The 12,227-nt window shown below is 47.0% G+C and overlaps 1 protein-coding gene across 1 annotated transcript in view; it reads left to right on the top strand.

The window, feature by feature from the left end:
- The window catches only part of LOC309546041 (cullin-4A), a 132,370-nt gene that overhangs the window by 36,013 nt on the left and 84,130 nt on the right, over positions 1 to 12,227 (top strand). Inside the window, exons 10-11 of the mRNA XM_082245520.1 lie at positions 4,994 to 5,104; positions 7,542 to 7,627. Coding sequence (XP_082101646.1) covers positions 4,994 to 5,104; positions 7,542 to 7,627 — 197 coding nt within the window. The remainder of the gene's footprint in view (positions 1 to 4,993; positions 5,105 to 7,541; positions 7,628 to 12,227) is intronic.

Raw genomic sequence — 12,227 nt, 5'->3', positions numbered from 1 at the left:
GTTTGTAACTTCATCAGCTTCAAGCTGCATCTATGTAAGGGCAGCAACCATTTTCTTTGTCTCCCGGAGTGTTTGGCACCGTTTTTGGGCGCCATCTTAAGTGTGGGCAACTGCGCGGTATGGGCAGCAGCCATTTTCCCTGAGCTTCCTTTACTGTAACATTAGGCACCATTTTGTGTTAGCCTGTTCACAGGCACTGCTCGGCCTCTAGTGGTTTTTTTTGGTACTTCTTGTCCAGCGTTCTCTGCAAGCTGAATACAGTAACAGTGCTGCTGCTCCAGGGGGTTAAAATATTATTATTATTATACAGGATTTATATAGCGCCGACAGTTTTCACAGCTCTTTACAATATGAGGGAAGACAATACAGTTACAATACAATTCAATACAGGAAGATTTAGAGGGTCCTGCTCGTTAGAGCTTACAATCTAGAAGGGGGTAAAATATAGAGTAGTTTTTCCTCTGACATATGTTGCTCTTGCAACCTTAATGGGGGACTCCAGTGGCAGAGCGGTATAGCGCGGTACATCCCGAGGCCGCGATTTAAAGGGACAGTACGTGTTTTTCTTGCAATCTGCGCTTGGAGTCCCAGGACATGAATTCCCCCCTCAGACTTTACATGTGCACATGCTGGAACTTCCAGATCACCATCCCTCATGTCTGTCAGCAGTAGCAGTACTCTGATCAGAGCATGATGTGGTTACCACAGACACTGCCCTCCCTGAGGGATCCCTGTCCTTACAGTTGGAAGGCAAGGAGGATGAGTCGTCCTCAGCTGCGGCGCGAGAACGCACTTTGATGGAAGCACCGATTTCAATTAGTAAGGGAGACGTTGCATATAGATGATGAGCCCACGCAGTCAGGACAGTGGGTTGTTTTTGGCTCCTGCAAAGCCCAGAAGTCGGGTCAGGTTTTTCCTTGTCCCGAGGATTTTCACGATATCGTGAATGAGCAATGGTGGCGCATTAAGCACACGCTGGTGGCGCCCAAGCCCTTTAGCGCTGTTATTCTTTTGAAGACTCATTTTCCAATCCCTGGGGGATCACACTGTTTCCAGGTTGAACAACTCCACTGTGGTGCCAGTGGAAGACTCCCCAGTGTTTAAGGATCCGGTGGACAGGCACATGGAATCACTTTCCCGCCACCTGCACTTGTTGGCGGGTTTTTATTCTTAAACCTGTGTTCGCCTCTGTCTTAGTTCTCAGACAGTTACACAATGGATCAAGGTGCTTAGGAGCAACTTGCTGGCTGCGCCAGTACCTCCTTCTCTCCTTGAGCTCAGGTGACCCAGGACATGGTGTACCTGTGTGATGCGGCCATGGAGGTTCCTCTGGTCGTCAGGTTGTCTGCGGTGGGGTTCTCCATACGCCGCATTGTGGGCGTATTGGCAGACCAGGCTTCTAAGAAGGCCGTGTCTGATTTTCCCCTTTTTTGGGTGAACGCCTTTTTGGTGACTCCTTGGATGTGCTACTCAAGGGTCTAACTGGCGGTAGGCGTACTCTTCTCCCCCATTTCGCAAAGGTAAAGCACCTCGCAGTATGCGGGGACCTTCCCATCAGGGTCACCTGGGTTTTTTTTCCGTGCCTCTGGGGCGCAGGGAAAAGGCAAAACGTTCAGAGCCTCCAGAGAAGGCAAGAAGACTTGGTCGGGTGAGCCCAAGGCTGGTAAGTCCAGTGCGAGAAAAGCTCCTCCTCTGCATGGAGGGACACCCTCACCTGGTTCAGGGGTGGGAGGACGTCTGCGTTACTTTCGGGAACCCTGGACATCTCTGATTCCAGACAAATGGGTTCACAAATTGATTTGTACAGGGTACAAGATGGAATTTTGGTCTCGCCCAGCATGTCCCAGTTCCTCAGCGGGACAGGTTTCTAGGTTTTTTTTAATAAAAACTTGTTCGCAGTGTCCAGGAAGGAGGGCAAGATGTGTCCAATTCTGGACCTCAAGTTGCTAAACCGCCTCATGCGGGTGCAGAAGTTTCGGATGGAATCTGTCCGGTCGGTGGTGGCGTCTTTACTCCAAGGAGATTTTCTGGCCTCCATCGATTTTAAAGGATGCTTATCTGCACATCCCTGTTTATGAGGGTCTTCACCAAAGATTTGGCCCCGGTACTAGCTTTGCTGCGCAAAGTAGGGGATTGCGGTCCTCGGTTAGCTGGACGATCTCCTGTTCAGGATGAGCTTGTGTGCCACTATGTCGTGCGATTTGACAGTCACGGTTCCAGAAGTCTGCACTGACCCCATCAGTACGTCTGAATTATCTGGGCATGGTCTTGGACTCCACTCAAGCAAAGGTTTTTTCTCCCAGTGGAAAAAACTAATGATTTTGCAGGGCGAGATCAGGTTCCTTATGGCCAACGACCTCTCCTCTCTGCAGACCTACATGTGGTCTCTGGGGCTAATGGTGTCAGTCTTCAAGGCGGCCTTGTTTGCCCAGTTTCACACAAGCCCTCTACAGCGGAGATCCTTGCAAATGGAACAAGGATCCGTGGTCTTTTCGACAGGATATTAGGTTTAGCCATCTCACGAGGTCGGAGCTATCGTGGTGTCTTCTGTCGCCTGCTCTGTGCCAAGGCAAGTCGTTGTTGCCGCTGTTGTGGACGGTGGTCACCACGGATGCCAGCCTGACGGGCTGGAATAGGGTGCTGGACACGCTTTTTACTCAAGGTCTGTGGTCGACGGAGGAATCCTCCTTACCAATAAATGTTCTGGAGCTTGGGGCGATCAAACTCTGCTCCATTGGACGTCTCGACTCCACGGTCTCCCGGTTTGGGTGCAATCCGACAATGCCACGGCTGTGGCTTACATTGATCACCAAGGGGACACCAGGAGTGCCTGGCGGGCCAAGGAAGTGGCCGTGTTTTTGTCTTGGGCCAAGGCGAACTTTCCAGCTCTCTCCGCTGTTCACATTCCAGGAGTGGAAAAATGGCAAGCGGGCTACCTGAGGCTTCGGTCCCTGGATCAGGGGGAATGGTCCCTGCATCCGGAGGTGTTTTGCCTCCTATGTGCCCGGTGGGGAATTCTGGAGGGGGATCTGTTCACGTCTCGTCTGAACGACAAGGTGTAGAGGCTTGTAGCCAGGGCTAGAGATCCCCTGGCGGGCGCCACAGGCGCGTTGGCGGTGCCTTGGAGCCAATATCGGCTGATTTATGCCTTTCCTCCGATACAACTGTTGTCCAGCTTCCTCCGCAGATTGGCGGCGGAGAAGGTGCAGATGATTCTGGTGGCCCCAGACTGGCCTCGATGATCTTGGTACACACACCTGGTAAAGGTGGTCGTCAAACTTCCCTGGTGGCTGCCTCTGAGAGAGGATCTGCTGTCTCAAGGGCCGATCTTCAAGTATGCTTTACGGTCGCTGGCTTTAGCGGCGTGGCTGTTGAAGGCCAGGTATTGAGAGACAGAGGCCTCTGCTTCTGTGATTCCTACCTTGTTGAGAGCAAGGAAGGCGACTTCCGGGATGTTTCTCATCGTACTTGGAAGATGTCGATTGCCTGGTGTGAGTCGCTAGGGTTGCATCCTCACACCCTTTCGGTGGCGGGGGTCTTAGCTTTCCTGCAGAAAGGTGTGGAGCAACGTTTTTGTCATTGGGCACGATGAAAGGTCAGGTGTCGGCCATGGCCATTTACTTCCTGCGTTCCTTTGGCGACTAGTTCCTCGATTCGCACCTTTATACAGGGGGTGCGTCACCTGACTACGCCAAGGAGATCCCCTTTACCTCCGTGGGATCTGGATTTGGTTTTGTCTGTTTTTAAAACGACCTCCTTTTGCAAATATCAGAGAAATTTCTCTGCCCTTGTTGTCTCAGAAAGTTGCCTTTCTGGTGGCTGTCCCTTCTGTTCGCAGGGTGTCTGAATTGGCAGCTCTGTCCTGCCGTTCGCCTTATCTGGTCATTCTTAGGGACAAGGTTGTTCTGCGACCAAACCAATCTTTTCTAGCTAAGGTGGTGTCGGCTTTCCACCTCAATGAAGATATCGTGTTGCCTTCACCATGTGCGAAGCCCAAGCATCCCAAAGCAATTGCCTTGCATTCGCTGGATGTGGTTCGAGCTATCAGGGTTTACCTGTCGGCCACAGAATCCTTTCGGACGTCTGATTCCCTGTTTTTCCTTCCTGAGGGATATCGTAAGGGTTCGGCTGCATCTGTAATGCTGTTACTGTAATAATGCCATTGGCAGGGAAGGGGTTAATGCTATTGGTGATCAAGCAGTTAAATGTAAGCCTAGGGGAGTGATTCTAACTGTGGGGGGGTTGGGCTTGTGAGATGATCACAGAGACATGCGATCCTATATAGCAGGATCACATAGCCTCTGTGATCACTTCAGGGAGAAGGACAGACGGCTGTGTTTACATCAGCCGTCTGTCCTTCTCTGTCAGCGGGGGGAGATCGCCGGTGTCAGACGGAGCCGCCTGACACCCGCACTGGCTTCCCCGCTGACGATGGGTGGCGGGAGCGTGCCTTCCGGCGGCGCACACTCTCCCCCTAGTGGACTTCCAAGCAAATGATGTTTATTAACGTGATTTTGCCTGGGAGAGCCACACTGCTGATGTAAAAAGGCAGTGCAGTGACGGGAAGTGGTTAATGTTTGTTCATGCATCTGGCGCTAATACATTCTATTGGCCAGAATTATGGCCATTAGGATGCATTATTGTAGGACCGGGCCTAGTTTTCACATGAGTTAATACATATTAAGGCACATTAAGGAGCTTTTCAGCGATTTTTTATTTATTTTTTTTTTTTCTTGTATGCTTAAAAGCTCCTCTCATGAACACACAAGTGATATCTGCCTCTAAACTCCCCTGCTACTAAATTCCTGAGCTACAGTATGCATGAGGCCCTACAGTACATTTTGCCCCAGCATGGGCAAAGTGACAGTATCTCCTTAACTTTGTTTCAAGCCTAAGTTAAATACAAGCTCTGCATTTCCCTTTCAATTTATTTATTTTCATTTTCGTTCAGTTAATGCATTTTATTGTTTTGTTTTTTTTGTTTTTTTTTCAGGCAAGGATGTGTTTGAGGCATTTTACAAGAAAGACCTTGCGAAAAGACTGTTGGTGGGGAAAAGTGCATCTGTTGATTCGGAGAAATCTATGGTGTCCAAACTAAAGCATGGTATGATCTGTTTTTTGGATGTGAGGAAAAATACCTTCAGGGAAATTTTGTGGATATATGAAGCCTTGCTTGTACCCTGCACTACTATGATTAACTGCCACACGGTTGCACAACATTGGTTTCTAGACAAAGAGTTTACACACTAGTAATGGCTCCCTAGCTGCTTTCAGTGTGCCTACTGGTGTGATCTGCGCCGGCAGCCTGTAATCTTTTTGGGAGCGATTTTACAAAAACTAGTGCACAGAATATGGTGTAGCTGTTCATAGTGCATCTTCTGCATCCAAAGAAGCCTAATGCTCAGTCTGGGAAGGTTCACCCCCTACTAAAAACCCAAGCCTAAACTCCAGTCTGCCAAACCCTCTTGGCATAAAGGTGTGCCCCCACTTTCCAAAATGTGTGGAGACCTGTTAGTCTTTTAGGGACACTTGGACAGCCTGCATTTCAGATGCTTTGGTGCAGGAGTTGGTTGTCAGGCTGTAAGCTAGAGTTTCTTTCTCTGCCCCCTCCTTGGTTCATCACTTCCAGCCTTCCTGTGTCACTACAGATATTAACAGTCCCTCGACAAACGAAATAGCCTGGTGTGGAGGATCAGGCTGTCCCTGGTTTGGTGGCTTAGAAATCCAGCTCTGGAGTCAGATGTCCTTCCTCCATTTATTTTGGAAGATCCTTATGATTCATGGGCTGGGGAGGAGTCTTGGGCACCCTTTTGGTGCAAGGGACTCGGTCCTCAGAGGGCATTTTGTCTCCTAATCAGCATCCTAGAGCTGATTAGTTTGACTGCCCCTGCAATTCTAGACCTTCTGATTTGCAGGGTCATCTGAACTTAGGTCTGTTGAACAATGCCATAGCAGTGGTGTAATTCAACCACCAGGGAGGAACCAGAAGTGTCACAGTTCTGTCCTGGGCATAACGTTCTGCTGCGCACATCCCAGGCAGGGACAATTGACAGGCAAACTTCCTCGGCCAGCAGTGTCTGGACCTGGGGGTGGTTTCTATATCCGGAGTTGGTCCAGGACCTTTTTCATAGGTGGGAGAGGCCGGATGTGGACCTCCTGACTTCCAGGTTTGAATACAAGCTGGACAAGTTTTTCTCCAGGGATCTAGCGAAAGCAGTTTTCTTCCCTGAAACTCCTACCTCATCTGCTTTGCAGGATCAGAAAGGAAGGCCTTCCAATAATGTTCATGGCTCCAGATTGGCCAAGGCAGATGTGGTGCTTCGACCCTATTAGACTCCTGGCAGACACTCAGTGGGCTCTTACAGATCATCTGCATCTTCTGTCTCATGAACGGATTCACTATCCTGCTTCACAGTCGCTGCCTTTTACAGGGTGGCTTTTGAAACCCAGAGTATGAGACAGGGGCATCTCTGAATCTTTGATTCCTACGATGTTAAAAGCTAGGAACTCTACTTCTCCGAGGTCCATTACAATACCTGAAAGCCATACTTGACTTGGTATGAGGTGCAGGGCTTCCACCCTAGGAGATACTCTGTGGGAAGAATCCCCTCCTTACAGCTGGGTCTGGGCCATTATTTGGCTGTCAGCTCTATTGAGGGTCAGATCTCTGCTCTTGCTATCTTGTTCCAGAGCCAATGCCTTTTGTTCAGGGCATCTCCCATGCAACTCCCTCCCTTGTTTTCTCTTTTTGCCAAGTTCTACCAGGTAGATGTTCAGGCCTTATCTGATGCCAGCTTCAGATGCTAGTGCCTTCAGGTTGATCTTTTGTGCTGCAGGCAATCCCCAGTTTTCTGTTTTGTTTTGTTGTTTTTTTTGGGGCGGGGGGGGTTGTGAACCTGTTAGTGTTGGTTTTACCACCCCTCAGTTCCTTTTGGATGTCCTGGAGGTTACAGTCCTGTGTCTGGAAATAGACAAGAAAGAAAATAGGGTTTTATTGTCGCCTAATTTCCTAATATTAGAGTCAATTTAGGGACTCCAGTCTCCTACCCCTCTGTGTTGATGATTATGCCTTTGGTGCTGCCTTGCTACAAAACCGAGGCATGCTGGTAGTAGGTGGATTATCCAGGGCTGTACTACAATTTTTTGTTTTTTCTCAGTGACCAATCTTCCTGTTGGCAGCAGTATAACCCAAAGGTTACAGTCTTCTTGTGTCCATCAGTGGACTGCAAGAAATGGACTTTATAGTTAGTAAAATATTTTAATTTTTTTCTGCCAGGGGAGAATTAAGGCATAGACCTAACATAGCTGTTCATACTCGAGTGGTTATCAGAAGTGACGTTCAGACTAAATGTATTGCTAACTAAAGTTAGACAATGTAGGTTCAACCTAACTGTTTGTATATCAGATATAGATCCCTAAAGCTTAGATATCATCACATAACATTTATATACCTCTGTATAATGGCTGCTGTAATTGCATGATTTGGATCAAGATTAGGGGCAACCTATTTAGTGATTTCTGTCTATCCTTTTTTTTTGCAGAGTGTGGTGCGGCTTTCACTGTTAAGTTGGAAGGGATGTTTAAAGATATGGAGCTCTCTAAAGATGTGATGATTCATTTCAAACAGGTAATAGTCTATATTTTGGAGATGATTAACCACTTAAGCCCCGGAGGATTTGGCTGCTAAACGACCAGGGGGTATTTTGCGATTCGGCACTGCGTGACTTTAACGGACAATTGCGCTGTCGTGCGACGCTGTACCTAAACGAATTCGGCGTCCTTTTTTTCCCACAAACAGAGCTTTCTTTTGGCGGTATTTGATCACCTGTGCGATTTTTTGATCACGCGCTATAAACAAAAAAAGAGCGTCAATTTTGCAAAAATAGCAATATTTTTCCCTTTTTTTTATATGAAATTCCCCCCAAAAAAAATGTAAAAATCAAAATTTTTTAACATTTTCGGCCAATTTGTTTTATGCTATCTATGTTTGGTAAAAAAAATCGCAAAAAGCGTATTTTGATTGGTTTGCGCAAAAGTTATTGCGTTTACTAACTAAGGGAAAGATTTTTGTCATTTTTGTTGTTTTTTTTTTTTAACGCGTAATGGCAGCGATCTGCGATTTTTTTTTTGCGGTACTGCGACATTGCGGCGGACAGATCGGACCCTTGACTGACATTTTTGACACTTTTGGGGTTACCAGTGACATTTCTACAGTAATCAGTGCTATATATATATGCACTGTTACTGTAAAAATACACTGGTAGTGAAGGGGTTAACTTTATTTGAGAGGGAGGGGCTGTGTGTGTCCCTAGGGGCGTGATTCTAACTGTGATTGGCTGTGGCTTCAGCTGTATGCAGAGTGATCAACGGATCTACATAGTAGATCCATATGATCAGCTCTCATACAGAGGGGAGAATGACAGGCAGCTTGTTTACACAAGCTGCCTGACTTTCTCCCTCTCCCCCGCCGATCGCAGAGTGGCCGGCGGACATCGGGTCCGCCGGTCACACGCGCGGGGGGGTCCGTGACCACGCGGGAGCGCGCCTCCGGCGGCGCGCGCTCGCTCCCTAGACCCTCACAAGCTAGTGACGTAGCCCTACGTCACTTTGCCTGTGAGGGGCTGACCGCCGACGTAGATCGGCGTGCGGCGGTCGGCAAGTGGTTAAGGTAGCATATTGAGCTCAGGCCAAAGGTTGCATAAAAACCCTATTGCCTGCACTTGTCTACATGTTGACAAAAAATTAAATGATTACATTTTCATGAAACTACAACATTTTACATTTGGCTTTGAATCTGTGCTAACCGTTTTACCTTTTACTAACATTAAAGTGACTTCCAGCCAAAATTTATTTTCTTTTTTTTGTCCATTGAGAGACCCACAAAGTCTTTAACCTCTACACTGCCATCTACAGGAGGATCAGACACTGGCAAAGGAAAGGTTGGTAGGCCAGCCCAGGATCATTCCTCCTACTATCACCAACATTCTTCTGGTTTTTTGGTTTTTGTTAATTGTCCTAAGAGGATTGCCTTTTTTTTTTTTTTTTTTTTTTTTTTTTTTTTTTAGCTCTGCTGTCCTAAAGACTAACCTGCAATTTTTCAAGCAACTTGTTCCTTCGTTGTTTCTGCTACTGAAGGTTTCCCCTTTGCTTGATCACCCTCCACCTGGCAGGATGTTGTGGTGTAAACCTGAAAGTGGCCTTGGGGCACTGGGCTCAACGTGGGGAACTTTCCAGACTTTGTTCTGGTAAAAGATAGCCACGGAGCACTTGCCAGGTTCTCATCTCATTTTTATTTGATACTGGTTTCATTATTCCCTATTTCCTGCTGTTAGGGGTTAACACTCTGGGACTGAGTGCTGTCATCATCTGCTGGGTGGAGTGTCATGCACTTTCCGCACTCTTTTTCCAGGAATAAAGTATTGCAGGAGCCATGTGGAACTGTTTTTTTTTTTTTGTTTTTTTTTATCAATTTTTGCTACCCACCTACAGTGACTGTGGTCACATCTGGCCATCCGACCCTCAGCTGCTACCAGCTCTCTGGGTGTCATGGGTACTTAAAGTTGTACTAAACCCACATTTAATGGTTTCCCAAAACAGATACACTTAAGGCATGCCGCGAATGATGTTTGTGTCCAAACTGTCAAGCCATTAAATGGCTAGGCTCAAACCGGTTATATGTGCAGCACCATAGCAACTGCAGACCTGTCCATGGAATCCTTCTTGGCTACGTTGGGAGCGACTGAGTCCTTTACCCTCTGTACTGAGATTTTTAACCACAGTTGTGCAAGTCTTGATGACCCAGATTAGTTATTTGCTGACTCTGATCACAGATGCCACAAGCATACGCACACACCCTCTTCAGCTTCTGTATCATCTATCCCCTCACAGATTTTGTATCTGATTTTACTTAGCTGCATCAGTCTTTCAGCTTTATATGAAGTGCAATTTTGATAAAGTGCTGAACTGTGGAACCCCTGTGCAAGAAATGTTTTATCAACATGACCTTTTAAGGGATAGCTCTGGATAATATCATTAAGGATGCCGCTCAGTATTGAGGCTGTCCAAAGCCTGACAAATCCTCAGACAAGCCTTCTATAGCATTAATAAATGCTTCCACTTTCCTGCATAAGAAAACATCTATTGACCTTTGCACCCCCTTGGACAGCTTACATTTCAAAGTGGAAAAGGTTGTATCCCAGGTCTAAAAATTCGAGTTTATTTCTCTGCCTCATCTTCCTTTTCTCACTTCCAACCTTCTTCTATCTCTGCACAGACTGGCAGATCTCCCATTGAGCCCTTTGGGGTCATTACCACTGTCCCTACGGCAGAACAGTTTCAGGGGTTTTACACCAACCTGTTCACTGTTCCCAGGCCAAGAGGTGGCATTTGTCTCATCTTGCATCTCAAGGCTTTGAATATTCCTTCAGTCGAGTACACAAATTTTGGATGGGATACACCAGATTTGTCATAGACTCCCTCTAACAGGGAAACATTCTGTCTTCTGTTGATCTTTATTAGCATGTTGCCATCTTTCCAGTGCAATAGTGATTTCTTGTGGCTTTGCGAAAATACGCCCTACACTACTAGTTCATGCCTCTTCCCTTTTGACCTCTCTTTTGCACCTCAAATCTTCACCAAGGTGCTGGTTCCAGTGTTATCCCTATTGTAATCTCTTGACATCCTCTTTGTGGGATAAACAGATGACTTTCTGTGGCGGGAACAGTCTATGAGGGCGCTTAGTACAACATACTTCTGACTGTTCAGTCATTCTTGCATTTTGGGGGGCTCCTGAAGCTTCAGAAATCATTGCTACAACAGCCTCATCACTTTGAATATCTGGGTCTGGTCCTGGGCACATCTCATGCCAGAGTGTTTCGATTCTCCTCCTCTCAGGCTCAATCTCATCAGTTCAGCAGCCATCTGACTCTCCACAGTAGAGTCTTGGGGCTGATGGTAGCCTGCTTCAAGGCAGCTCTTTTTGCCCAGTTTCACTCCAGACACCTGTAGCACAGCATTTCTTTGTTGTGGGTCAAAACAGTCCTGTCTTTGGATAGGCCAGTTCATTTGACTCTAAGGACCAGGATATCCCTAACATGGTGGTTCAGGAATCTGGCTTTGGAGTCTGGGATTTTTTTTTTTTCTTTCTGTCTTTTGGAAAATCTTCACATTAGATGCCAGCCTGTTGGGGTGGGGAGGAGTCTTGGGTACCTTGTTGATACAGGTGACTTGGTCGTCCGAGTAATCTCTTCTCTCAGTAAACATCTTGGAGCTTCAGACAGTTTGTCCTTTCAACGTTGGACTGTCCAGTTGGAGCGCCATCCAGTTTGGGTTCACCATGATGGTGGCATACATTAACCATCAGGGAGACACTAAAAGTCTTTCCGCATCAAAAGAGGTAGAGCGGATCATGTCCTGGGCTGTACACATTTCATCCTTGTACATTCTAGGTGTAGACAATTGGCAGGCAAATTTCAATCAGCCAGCAGCGCTTGGACATGGGAGAGTGGTCCCTATACTCTAAAGTGTTTGAGGATCTGTGTCACAGGTGGAGATGTCTGATGTGGACCTCCTGGCCTCCAGTTCCAACGATGAACTGGATAGACTTATATCCAGGTACAGGAATCTCCTGGCGGAAGCAGTGGATGCTCTGGTGGCTTTGTGGGATCATTACATCCTGATCTAAGCATTTCCTTCAACTTCATTCTTATCTAAGCATATATATATATATATATTGCATGATTGAGGGCATTCTGGTGATCCTCTTTGCTCTGGTTTTTGTCCAGGCAGGTATGCTAACCTGGTATGACTTCTGGCAGAGGCACTCTGAGCCTTGCTAGACCTTTTGGCATCTGCTGTCCCAGGGGAAGATTTGTCATTTGGCTCAGTGGTCGCAGGCTTTAACCGTTAAAGCCCAGGTCCTAAGGGACAGTGTCAACGTGATATCTGCAATCCTTCAACTACTCAAGGTTTGCAATTCTACTTCCCAAAAGTTCTCAGACATGAAAGGCATACATCATTTGGTGTTAGCCAAAGGCCTTCACCCCATGAGATTATGTTTGCATTAAATTAGGGTCTTGCTTTGAGAACTATCAAAAGTAAGGTTTCTGTCTTTCCCATCCTGTTTCAGACACCATCAGTGTCTTACATTTAAGTCTTTTTATAGAAAGGGTCTCAGTTGTGGCTCTTTCTTCCCTTCCCCAGTGACTCCATAGGATCTGAATCTCGTT

This window comes from Pelophylax lessonae (genome assembly GCF_965119305.1).
Source record: "Pelophylax lessonae genome assembly, chromosome: 2".
NCBI lineage: Eukaryota > Metazoa > Chordata > Amphibia > Anura > Ranidae > Pelophylax > Pelophylax lessonae.
This window is presented reverse-complemented; position numbering and strand designations above follow the sequence as displayed.